This window comes from Xenopus tropicalis, chromosome 9 (assembly GCF_000004195.4).
Source record: "Xenopus tropicalis strain Nigerian chromosome 9, UCB_Xtro_10.0, whole genome shotgun sequence".
Taxonomy (NCBI): Eukaryota; Metazoa; Chordata; class Amphibia; order Anura; family Pipidae; genus Xenopus; species Xenopus tropicalis.
In genome coordinates this window covers 55,192,258-55,205,235 of record NC_030685.2, presented here as the reverse complement: position 1 = coordinate 55,205,235, position 12,978 = coordinate 55,192,258, and the positions used below count along the sequence as shown (strand labels likewise).

Sequence of the window (12,978 nt, the reverse complement as noted above, 5' to 3'; positions counted from 1 at the left end):
AAAGGGGAAGACACAAAAGACAAAGGGATGTATTGCACATTCAGCTGAGTGGAGAGTGCTATGCAGAACTACACCTCCCTGCCCCCAAGTAAACCGGACATTCCTTGAATCGCTAACCATACTGCGGTTAGGAGGGGGGAGAGGCAGCAGCTAATTCCCGGGTTGCCCAATCTCCAATATTCCCCACAGAGTTGTGCTAAAGTAAAGCGGTGCGGGCGGCACCAGTACTGCGCCGATATTCGCGCGTTGCTTAGCAACCGAGGACGCGCGGCGGCTTTCCGCTCGCCCTGTTGCTAGCGACGCCTGTTTGCAACCACCCCTGTTATACAGGGAACACTACATGCCCATCCGAAGGGTAGCAAGGGGTGTTCCTGTTGGGGTCTTATTGGGGGGCCCGCTGCTGTAATAATAAGCACATTCAGGTCCACGTAATGGGGGACCCCCTATGCAGGGGGATGGAGTATCTCTAGGGGGCCAAGGCGGGAGCATGCTGTCAGTCTAGAGACATGAAATAGGGTACACCTGCTACCCTGTCAGGAGTGTATATCACGGAACATCAAAAGGAACGGTTATTAGGCAGGGATAGTGTGTCTAGCAAACCCATGTTCAGTGTGTGTGCATAGTTCATAAGGAATGGCGGGCCGGGGAAAACAACATATAACAGACAAATATAGATGATGCAAGGCTTGGCTTAAATAAATTGTGGTAATTGAGATGTCCCAAGGATTATGGGCACCCGACAGTCCATCATATTTATACAAAACAGCCAAGAGGTAGTGTTTCGTTCAGGCCCCGGGGGGCCACACAGTCCAACATGTGAATCCATCTGGATTCCCGGCGGAGAAGCGCCAAGTCTCTATTCCCTCCTCTCTGGAGGGGTAGCTGGTGGTCTATTGCCAAACATTTGAAGGTTGGAGGTGGGTGTCGTTGCTGGGCAAAATGTCTAGCAACCGGTTGAATTGAGGTCCCCTCTTTTAAAGCTTTACTGATAGCTGAACGATGATTTCCGATTCTTTCTTTCAGCATGTTCACTGTTTTACCCACATAGTAGAGACCACACGGACATGTGATGATATATATCACATAGCTGGAGGTACAGAATAGACGGTGTTTGATCTTAACCCTTTTCCCAGTGTGGGGATGGGGGAAATCTGGACCTGTGAGGAGGCAGCGGCACGTAACACAGTCAGGGCACCTATAGCAACCCAGTTTCTTTTGTGCTGATAGCCAATTAGAGGGTTCTTTTTTCTGGCCCTTGAAGTCAGTCCGTACAAGTAGATCTCTGAGGCTACTGTTCCTCCTATATCCCATCAAGGGTTTGCTGGATTGATGTAATGACAATGACTCATCTTGGTTGATCATCGGCCAGTGTTGATGTATTTTCCTGGAGAGTTGTGTGGATGCTGCCGTGAAGGTGGTGGTGAAAATCAATGGTTGATCTTTCTTGGTCTCTTTGGATTTTCCAGGAGATCAATTTGTCCTGTGAGTGCTGGCCTATACTGCAGTTTATATGTATTTTTTGCTTTAGCACCCAGGCAGTTGACTCCTTGTTTGTGGTGTGCTACCATGTACATGGACTGTGTTTGCATGGTATAATAAGAATTTTTTCTCTGTTGTACCCTATTGGTGTGCACCCACCTCTTTGAACTAATTGCACTTATCCACTAGTGCTTGCTTGTTTTTGTTTTTTGTTGTCCCCATTTTTATTATCGCTAATTTTGCACAGAAGATGGTCTTTTCATTATTGCAGCAGCGCTGCATGAGACTGGCGGCCAGTCGATAATAACATACGGTTTATACACTGACATACCAGCAGAGAACACCAAGGATACTCAATTCATCTACTATTCGAAGGAATGGAAGCTAGCAATTCACAAGCCTCATTTGAAGTAGACACAAACATCGACTTTACATTCTCCATTGAGGATGTGAACAGGATCCTCTTTACTGAGACACCATCGGATTGTGCTGTGAGTAAACCTAAGACTGATATCTACCATGACATACTCCATTTGAAGAAAAGGGAGGTTGATTTACAACTACACGGGGTTTTTCTTTCCAATTACCACAGACAGAGACTCATTCCAAGGGGGTTTCGCATTTCTAACATACCTACCATTGGCCGCAATAACCCGGATTTTTGCAGCAAGTGGTGTGGCATACTCAATCATTGTTCCTTTGATCTCATACTACTAGTAATTGAACAAGTTGGCAAGGAACTTATTACTGTGAGAAACGATATTAAAAGCCTAGAAGAACAGTACCTAGACTCTCTGATCTCAGACGGAAGCACTGACTGGGTGGATAAATTACAATCCAATATTGATAAATACAGACAAGACTTGACTAGATTCAAACAGACTAAACTACGTAAAGTCACGGACGACTATAGGAATAAAAGGGTGTACGGGTGGCTGTTGGGACTAAGACCGGACAGTAGACCTAGACCTCCCCTAAGAAAGAAGAGACTACCTAAATCCCTCATTACCGTAGATAGTTCGGACCAATCCACAGACTCGGATAGTGGGACCAATATTGCCAGTAACCAGCCTTTTTTAGGGGTAACAACACGATCCCAAAAGGACAGAGGAAGAGAAAGAGACAGTACACCAGACGGGGCGGACATAAACCCAGGGGAAACCACCAAAGGGGAGGAAAGCATAGTATTTAACCTCAGCTCACACACCCTAACGACTGGTGAACTCTCTTTGCTCTCTAAGGGTCTTTCATTTGTTCCCAGCAATAAGCCCAATACGTTTGACACACTGGTGGACATTTACAAATTTCAGAGGAAACTTAGGTTAAAAGAACATTTTAGGAATACACCACAGGGTCCCCGACCCCCATTCAGAGCACATAGTACGTTCGAACCCCCTAATATACCTGCTGCCATCAAAACCTTTGGGAAAGTCCTTAGTCTGGAAGCAAAAGCTGATCTAGGCATGACCAAGACATTTCCTAATTTATCGCCCGCTGAGCGGGAGGCTATTAAAACACTTAGAGAGGACACAAACTTGGTGATTCGGCCAGCAGATAAAGGGGGTGCCATTGTACTGCTTGATTTTGCTTACTATAAGCAGGAAATTCTTGGACAACTAGCAGACACCCAAACGTAGAGACTCTTACCTTCTGACCCGACCGGTAGATTCAAAAAGGAACTGGATGGTATACTCTCTGTAGCCCTCAATGCAGGCTGGATAGATAATGACACCTTTCAGTTTATGCAGAATGAATACCCCCGTACCCCAATTATCTATACATTACCCAAGATACATAAATCACTGTCAGCACCTCCGGGGAGACCCATTATTTCGGCAGTGGGATCTTTGTACCAACCTGTATCAACCTACATTGATTATTTTTTGCAACCATTAGTGAAGGACATGCCTTCATACACGTCATTCTAAAACTAAGGGAACTGGGTGAAATCCCCTCTGACTGTATCCTCGTAACCATGGATGTGAAAAGCCTATATACGGTAATACCACATGACATGGGCATTATGGCATCTAGACGGGCCCTCCTTACTAACACCTCCCTGCGGGTCCCTATTGAATTTTTGCTGCAACTACTTGAACTTACGCTGACAAGGAACTTTTTCCGGTTTGAAAATTCCTATTACCTCCAGATAGCGGGCACGGCCATGGGTAGTGCCCTCGCCCCGTCATATGCCAACCTATTCATGTTACAGTTAGAATCCGAACACATTGTACCCCTAATAGGGGGATCCATTCTTGTCTATTTTCGTTATATCGACGATCTGTTTATGATCTGGGCAGATGGGGTTGACAGCTTACTCTCCTTCCATCAATATCTGAATTCATTGGATAATCCGATAAAGCTGACTATCAACTATCATGCTGACAATATAGACTTTCTCGACTTGAACATTTTTAGAGATAATCTACGTTTAGGAACCAGACTTTTCCTCAAAGCTACCGACCGGAATTCAATACTTCACGCCTCAAGCAACCACCCTCCAGCTACCATTAGGGGCATACCGTATTCCCAGTTCCTACGGACGATTAGGAACAATAGCAAACCAGATATAGCAGTGGCACAACTGAAGGATATGTTTATTAGGTTTCAGGAACGGGGGTACCCAGATACTATACTGGAACAACAGTTACAGAAGGCACTCCAAAACACACAAATTGATCTCCTGGGAAAATCCAAGGAGACCAAGAAAGATCAACCATTGATTTTCACCACCACCTTCACGGCAGCATCCACACAACTCTCCAGGAAAATACATCAACACTGGCCGATGATCAACCAAGATGAGTCATTGTCATTACATCAATCCAGCAAACCCTTGATGGGATATAGGAGGAACAGTAGCCTCAGAGATCTACTTGTACGGACTGACTTCAAGGGCCAGAAAAAAGAGCCCTCTAATTGGCTATCAGCACAAAAGAAACTGGGTTGCTATAGGTGCCCTGACTGTGTTACGTGCCGCTGCCTCCTCACAGGTCCAGATTTCCCCCATCCCCACACTGGGAAAAGGGTTAAGATCAAACACCGTCTATCCTGTACCTCCAGCTATGTGATATATATCATCACATGTCCGTGTGGTCTCTACTATGTGGGTAAAACAGTGAACATGCTGAAAGAAAGAATCGGAAATCATCGTTCAGCTATCAGTAAAGCTTTAAAAGAGGGGACCTCAATTCAACCGGTTGCTAGACATTTTGCCCAGCAACGACACCCACCTCCAACCTTCAAATGTTTGGCAATAGACCACCAGCTACCCCTCCAGAGAGGAGGGAATAGAGACTTGGCGCTTCTCCGCCGGGAATCCAGATGGATTCACATGTTGGACTGTGTGGCCCCCCGGGGCCTGAACGAAACACTACCTCTTGGCTGTTTTGTATAAATATGATGGACTGTCGGGTGCCCATAATCCTTGGGACATCTCAATTGACCACAATTTATTTAAGCCAAGCCTTGCATCATCTATATTTGTCTGTTATATGTTGTTTTCCCCGGCCCGCCATTCCTTATGAACTATGCACACACACTGAACATGGGTTTGCTAGACACACTATCCCTGCCTAATAACCGTTCCTTTTGATGTTCCGTGATATACACTCCTGACAGGGTAGCAGGTGTACCCTATTTCATGTCTCTAGACTGACAGCATGCTCCCGCCTTGGCCCCCTAGAGATACTCCATCCCCCTGCATAGGGGGGTCCCCCATTACGTGGACCTGAATGTGCTTATTATTACAGCAGCGGGCCCCCCAATAAGACCCCAACAGGAACACCCCTTGCTACCCTTCGGATGGGCATGTAGTGTTCCCTGTATAACAGGGGTGGTTGCAAACAGGCGTCGCTAGCAACAGGGCGAGCGGAAAGCCGCCGCGCGTCCTCGGTTGCTAGGCAACGCGCGAATATCGGCGCAGTACTGGTGCTTTACTTTAGCACAACTCTGTGGGGAATATTGGAGATTGGGCAACCCGGGAATTAGCTGCTGCCTCTCCCCCCTCCTAACCGCAGTATGGTTAGCGATTCAAGGAATGTCCGGTTTACTTGGGGGCAGGGAGGTGTAGTTCTGCATAGCACTCTCCACTCAGCTGAATGTGCAATACATCCCTTTGTCTTTTGTGTCTTCCCCTTTCTCCCCGATGTTGTGTTTTCTATGTTTTCTTGTCTGTTTTGTTTCTTTGTTTTTTGGGTTTCACTACGAGTTGTTGGTAGCGTAGCAACGCGTGTTTTGGCACCACCTTGTAGCTTTAAATTTGTTTTCACATGTACAGTGCTGTTCTGCCTGATGAAAGTTCCTGGTCGGAACTGAAACGTTGGACCAATAAAGAACCATGCTTCAAGATCTTTTGTTATAACATCTTTATTCATCTGATGCCATTACCCTAGAAGTCCTGTGAGTGCTGGCCTATACTGCAGTTTATTATATATATATATATATATATATATATATATATATTATAGAAATATATATAATAGAAAGAGTGCCGCACACATAGGGACTTGATACAAAAGAAAAAAGTGGTTTTATTGAAAAAATTCCAACGTTTCGAGCACAATCTGTGCTCTTCCTCAGGGACAAACCAACAGACCATATCCCAACACCCACAGTAAATACCCCCACCACACAAAATGGCATCAAAAACCGGCCCTGGTTACCATGGCAACCAGTGTAAACAAGCCCCACACCCACCAGAGCAAGGTAAATTCAAATGTCAACACATACAGGCAAACAGAATGGGAGTGCAGTGCTAGAAAACAAGGTTAAAAAATCCTGTAGCTAGTAGGCAAATTGATACATGTTGCAAAAGACATATGTTGCAAAGAACAGTTACAAAAAATGTTGCAAAAAAACTATACAGAGAATGTTCACAGTCAGATAGCAAGCATTTCACTGGGCTAAGTGATGAATGCCTTAGTTGCTAGGAGCAAAAGGTTATAGCGGATAATTATTTGTTGGAGACAGGCATTGGGTATTAAACCCAGGACCCATGTCTGGACGCACCAGAGAAGCTAGGAATATAAAGGAACGCACACAGAGAGGAACCACCACCTGTCACCTGTACCCAGCGACCTCTGAACTACAGTGTGTAAATATGATCATCATGTGGAGCAGAACATATCGCCCACGGAGGCAATATTTTTGTTTTTTGACCAAGAAAATTTGGACTTGTATAGGGTGTGCTCCTCCCTGTATACTATATATATATATATATATATATATATATATATATATATATATATATATATATATATATATATATATATATATAAAGGACAGAGAGCCGCACGCACAAGGACTCAGCAATTAGTGAAAAAATGTATTTGAAAAAATCCAACGTTTCGAGTACTGACTGTATTCTTCTTCAGGGACAAACCAGGTTTTATAATTATATATATATATATATATATATATATATATATATATATATATATATATATATATATGCTCTACCCTTTTTTTTAGACACAATATAGTATTTTCTTGTACAAATGACGGTAACTTAATCCTGCCTTGTCTTAAGGTGGACATACACGTTAAGGTCCGCTCGCTTGGCAACGGGCAATATCAGGCAAACAATCAAATTTAAACGATGGTAATGGGCACAGTCGGTTTGGGGAACGGTCCCCGATCAGAGTAAATTTTTTAACCTGCCCGATTAATATCTGCCCAGATGTTGGTTGGGCAGGCCCATCGTTGGTGCCCCTACACGGACGGATAAGCAGCCAAATCAGTCTAAGGGACCAATATCGGCAGCTACAATCAGCCCGTGTATGGCCACTTTTAGACAGAACAAAGACAAAAATAAGGGTGGTACTTCCTATGTAAGTAGAAGGGTTACCGTGGATAAGAGCAAAAATGGAAACAGTAACACAAGAACATGTTTATACTAGGAATGTGGAAAGGTATGAACGGGCAGCATTTAAGTTTATTTTGTGATGTGTCTGGTATGAACTTATATGCCAATCCACACTCACAGAGCACACCCTGGCCTTTCCACTCTGTTCCACCTGGTACACAGTATTTAGAGAGACGTCGGCACTCTCCACCGCGATCCAAATAGCACAAAATACCGGCACAACAGGATTTGTTTTAGCGGGATAAAGCGCTTTTATTTCTAAACAATTCAGATGTTTGAATTGCAATTTCCACGGGTCATTTCCCTTATTAAAAGAACACAATATTATTTTGACTTGTTTCTGTTCATTAAACTTTTAGGTCAATGCCTTCTTCTACATTTTACCATAACTAAGTCAGAATGTTGCAAGCACATTTTTTTACATGCAGTGATCCCAATTCTACTGCATTAAAGGAATAGGTATAAACTGTTTATAAACTGCTAATACAGGTATGGGATCCCTTATCCGGAAACCAGTTATCCAGAAAGCTCCGAATTATGGAAAGCCTGTCTCCCATAGACTCCATTTTAATCAAATAATTCAGAATTTTAAAACTGATTTCTTTTTTCTCTGTAGTAATAAAACAGTACCTTGTACATGATCCCAACTAAGATATAAATAATCCTTATTGAATGCCAAACAATCCTATTGGGTTTAATTAATTTTTTATTGATTTTTTAGTAGACTTAAGGTATGGAGATCCAAATTACAGAAAGACCGCTTATCCGGAATACCCTTGGTCCCGAGCATTCTGGATAATGGGTCCTATACCTGTATAATGAAAATTTTAAAATTTTGAACATTTTGTAACAATAGTGACACCTGCTGCTCCGTTTTACAACTATAACATTGATGTGCTGGTTAGCAAAAACCTGAACACAACTGCACAACCTTAACCCACCCTAACCACATCGACCCTAATTCCTAAATGTTGCCACTGTAGGACCCACACTCAACCATTACCCATGTTTTCCTAAAAGTTGTGTGTTTACTTCAGAAAGTCTACTATAATTTATATAAATAAGCTGCTATGTAGCCATGGAGGCAGCTATTCAAAGGAGAAAAGGCACAGGCACATAGCAGATAACAGATAAAACACCATTGTATTCTACAGAGCTTATCTGTTATCTGCTATGTAACCTGTGCCTTTTCTCCTTTTTTCCAGCTTGAATGGCTGCCCCCATGGCTACACAGCAGCTTATTATATCAATTATAGTAGTGTTACTGTAGCAAACACACCAGTTTTACCAGTGCAGGGAAACAGTGCATTATATATTTATTACTTTAAAGCTCTTTCATTTTTAGGTGTTACTGTTCCTTTAACCATGACCTACAGTAGGAAAACTGACCAGCAGGTGGCGCTGTTGTTATAAAACACATTATTTAGCATTCATGATAATAGCATTTTATGACCAGCAAGGTGGTGCTGCTGTTACAAAATTCATTATATTCAGTTTCAAAACTACTTATGCTTAGTATGGTGCTCTAAACAATTTAAACTTTTCTTTCCATTGACACATAGCAATAGCTCCTTTTGTATCACTTCATTAAATTATGCTTCCAGACATGCAAAGTTTAAGACATCCTGTGCCATATAAAACATACGCACTATTCTTCTAGCAATGGGGAAAATACGTTTACTGAAGTATATGTCTGTATTAAAAACTGCATACATCAGACACTAGTTTGTATTTAATGAATATCAGCTTTTAGCCCCCAACACCCTTGGTAAGTAAAAGTGAGGCAAACAAGTACAGTGCTTAGACCAACATTTCAAAAATGTATTCAGATCAGCTTCAAAAGAGAACTATAGCCTGTTTAAAATGAGGGTCTGCTTTCACTTTTATTTGCTTATAAACATAAAGGAAACATGGGCCTAAGATAATCAGTACATAAACGCTGCAGGTGTCATCTAAACTTTAATGGAAATAGAGCCCTCTGCTGGGCATTGAAAGCTTGATTTACTAAGCTTTAAATTGCACAAAACACAAGTTGTATATAACTTGGTAAAGGTAACAATTTCTGGGGTAAAATAAGGGCAGGGTAAGCATGATGGGTACTAACTGAACAAATCTTTAACCAAATACATTTAATGGGATATGTTATTTTTCTCTGTCATTTTACAATGCACATCAATCTGTATGTCAATTACATCACCTCTTCACTGCCAAGATAAGGCAAAGAAGACTTGCAAATTGACTAAAGGTCCCCATACACTGGCAGATCCGCTCGCTCTGCGATGTCGCCAAGCGAGCGGATCTTCTCCCAATATCCCCCACCTATGGGTGGGCGTTATCGGGAGAATCCAGGGCAATTCAATCGTTTGGCCCTGGGGCCAAATAATCGGATTACAACGACAGGCATAGGAGAAGCCGGTGTGGGGACCGCATCAACGAGTCGATGCGGTCCCCGATCCGACTAGATTTTCTAACCTGCCCGATCAAGATCTGGCCGATTTCAGGCCAGATATCGGTCGGGCAGGCCCGTTGGAAGGGCTCATACATGGGCCGATTAGCTGCCGAATCGGTCCAAGGGACAGTCAAGCTTTTACGAGACCCCATGTAGCAATGTATATTTTAACAGAAACTAGCTAGCCCTTTCAACCCCCTCCCCCGAGGAGACATCGGGGAGACAGGAGGGAGAACTGTGGCTCGATATAGTGCTCTACAGGGATCATTTTTTTTCCTGGTGTCCCGGCGGCCCAGTCCGACACTGCATTTGTGCAAGATTTAAATGGTATCAGTAGTGAGATTAACTGGCCCCCTGCATTGTTCACACCTCAGATTAAGGCTGTAAATCCCCACATTGTTCACCTGTTCACACTGTAGACAGACTGTAGGAGCAGTGCCAGCATTGTGTCACTGTATGTACTTCCTTGCCCTATGCTGCCTGTGTGTACAGGCAGTACTTTGCCAGCCCTATGCTGTCTGTGTGTGTGTCATACTCTGCTCTATGCTGCCTGTGTGTGCTATACTCTGCCTACCCTAGGCTGCCTGTGGGAACCTGGCAGGGGTTTGTTCTGGACGTTTGTTAGCATTTGGAAAGTCATTATATGGTCCCTAAGGTGTGTAATTATATGCTGTGCTATCCACAGGGGAGGAGGAGGCATATGGATTTAAGGGTGTGTCTTAATATGACATAATATAATCCTTTCACATATGAATGAAGGGTGATATTCCCTACACTGAGCACCAATCATTTCGGTTTTTGCTGCACTACCACCATTAATGTGAGCATGGTCTTAAAAGCTCTTGTGATAATATGGGTGTGGTTTGCAGTGGGTGTAGGTAAAAAAAAAAAAGAGTGAGTGGTCAAAACTGGCTTCCATTATCTGCCCTCCACAATGTAGGCCAGAAAATTTCCATCCCTCTTTACCACAGAAGTTGGACAGTACTGCTCTACATCATACTAAAACTTTACTCAAGGGTGGAAAAAACCCTTTAACTTTTCGTATGATGTAGAGAATGCTATTCTGAGAGAATCTGTAATTTGTCTTTTTTATTTTGTATTATCTAGGAATTATTTAGCTTTTTCTGTAGCAGCTCTCCAGTTTTGAATTTCAGCCACTATTTGAGTGCTAGGGTACAATTTAACCTAGCAACCAGGCAGTGATTGGAAAGAAAGACTTGAATATGAATAGAGGAGGACCTAAGTAAAAATATAAGTAATAAAAAGAAACAATAACAATACAATTTTAGCCTCAGAGAGCTATAGTTCTTTGGCTTTTGTTGTCAGTGACCCCCCCCATATGAAGGTTGTAAAGACCCAGAAGAAAGCGAATAATAAAAATAATAGACCATTCTATAAGATACTAAAGTTAATTTGAAGGTGAACCACCCCTTTAACAGCATTCAGGATAATGACAGGAATGACAAAGGTGCATCACAGCTGATGTTTTGGCAATACTCTATATCATGGACTCTAATTACTGCCCATTACTTCAGCATTTTTCATGGGATGAACAAAAAAAAAAAAGATTTGAAAACACTTACTTGAAGCTTTCCAGAACATCTTACCTTTTTTAGCAGATATTACACTTTTTGTGTCCACTTCCAGTTTCTGTGTTAAACTTTCAGGGTTGATTTTAGTTGAAGAAAAAATATTAGAAGAAAAAAATGTCCAATCCTGCCAGGAAAAAAAATGGGGGAAAACATTAGCTTTCTTGTTTGGATTTAGTTTTTAACCTTAGAAGCATACGGCACATGCAGGATTTGGTTTTCTGCAGCAAACAGGCTGCCAACTCGGAAGTAGCACAGATTTGTTTCTATATGGGGGTGATATACAATTCAAGCAAGACCGGGCTATAAACTGTGTAACTGGGTAATGTATAGACAGAGGTGCATACACTTATACTAAGTGGCTGGCTCTCCTCTCCACACTGTCCCAGGCCTCACCTGCCCGTCTTGAAGATTGCCAAAAGAGCAGTACAGAAATAAATGAAGACCTTTAATCTGCGTGCGCTTGGTCAGGGCAGAGAAGGGACTGCTTGGGACGCAGAATAAAATGGTGGTGAGGTGCTCACCCCAGGCAACTGAATTTTTTTAAAGGATGAGAAGCACCACCCTGGGGTAAGAGGTAACAGCAAGATTCACTGGGAGTTCCTAACAACTTGGTACCCACCCAGTGATTCAACCTTTCCGTCTACTGTATAAACAATACAGTTTATTTTGGAGCAAAATAAATGACTGCAACATTTGGATGCCTCCAGTGCTATACACCCATCAAATTCTGTTGTAATCACACCATTGCTAAGCCTGAATGACACCAAGACCCTGACATATGCAGCCAACCTTTACTAGTCTGCTGGAAAATGGGTTAGATACACTAAATACCAGTCAAGTACAGCCTGCTTTAATGCATAAATGACTGCTAACAATTTTTTTTTACATTTAAAGTTTGTATCTACAAATACACTATTCATTTACAACAGATAAAGACTTTCATTCCTATACAGCCCTCTAATTAGAGTGGCATTGACCCAAGTTTATCTGCTGTGTAGACATGGGTCTTTTTGTCCTACTCAACTTGAATGGCAACCCCATGGCAAAACAACCCAAGACCCTAATCCTGCAAATGGCCATTACAGCATACATCACAGACCCACATTCCACAGCAAGTATTTATTATGTTTATATTTAGTATTTATAAGCAAGTGGGAGCTGCTCAGCTGGTACACAAGTGTAACAAAAGGCAAAACATTCATAGTAAAGTTCAGTGCAACAGTGCCCCCTGGAGTCAGATTATGGGAAAAATAGCAAGAATCCCTACTCCCTTTGAATTGGCAACAACGCGTATTTAATTAATAATTAACCTGTATATATAACGAACACGAGCAGACGCACGCCACTGCTAAGCGCACAGTCACTATACATAAAATGGTCCCTGAGAGATCTAGTCATGCAGTTGTGGTTGCAGCACACACTGACCTTCCCTGGCCCCTGACTCTCCCAGCCCTGTGCCCCCGGCAGATCTGCGCCATTAGAGGGTTCACTGAGTGGGACCGGCGGCTCTTCCTCTATGGCGGTCCCGACCCGCACTGCAGCCTGGTGGAACTTTTGCCGAGCACGTTTTATTTTCCCCACCATCTTTCACT

General features: G+C 42.8%; 1 protein-coding gene across 1 annotated transcript in view; it reads right to left on the bottom strand.

Annotated features, from left to right (window-relative positions):
• Positions 1-12,977, bottom strand: part of fam207a (family with sequence similarity 207 member A) — an 87,590-nt gene extending 74,613 nt beyond the window's left edge. Inside the window, 2 exon segments of the mRNA NM_001112959.1 lie at positions 11,402-11,510; positions 12,812-12,977. Coding sequence (NP_001106430.1) covers positions 11,402-11,510; positions 12,812-12,970 — 268 coding nt within the window. The 5' untranslated portion in view covers positions 12,971-12,977.
• Position 12,978: the final 1 nt, after the last annotated feature.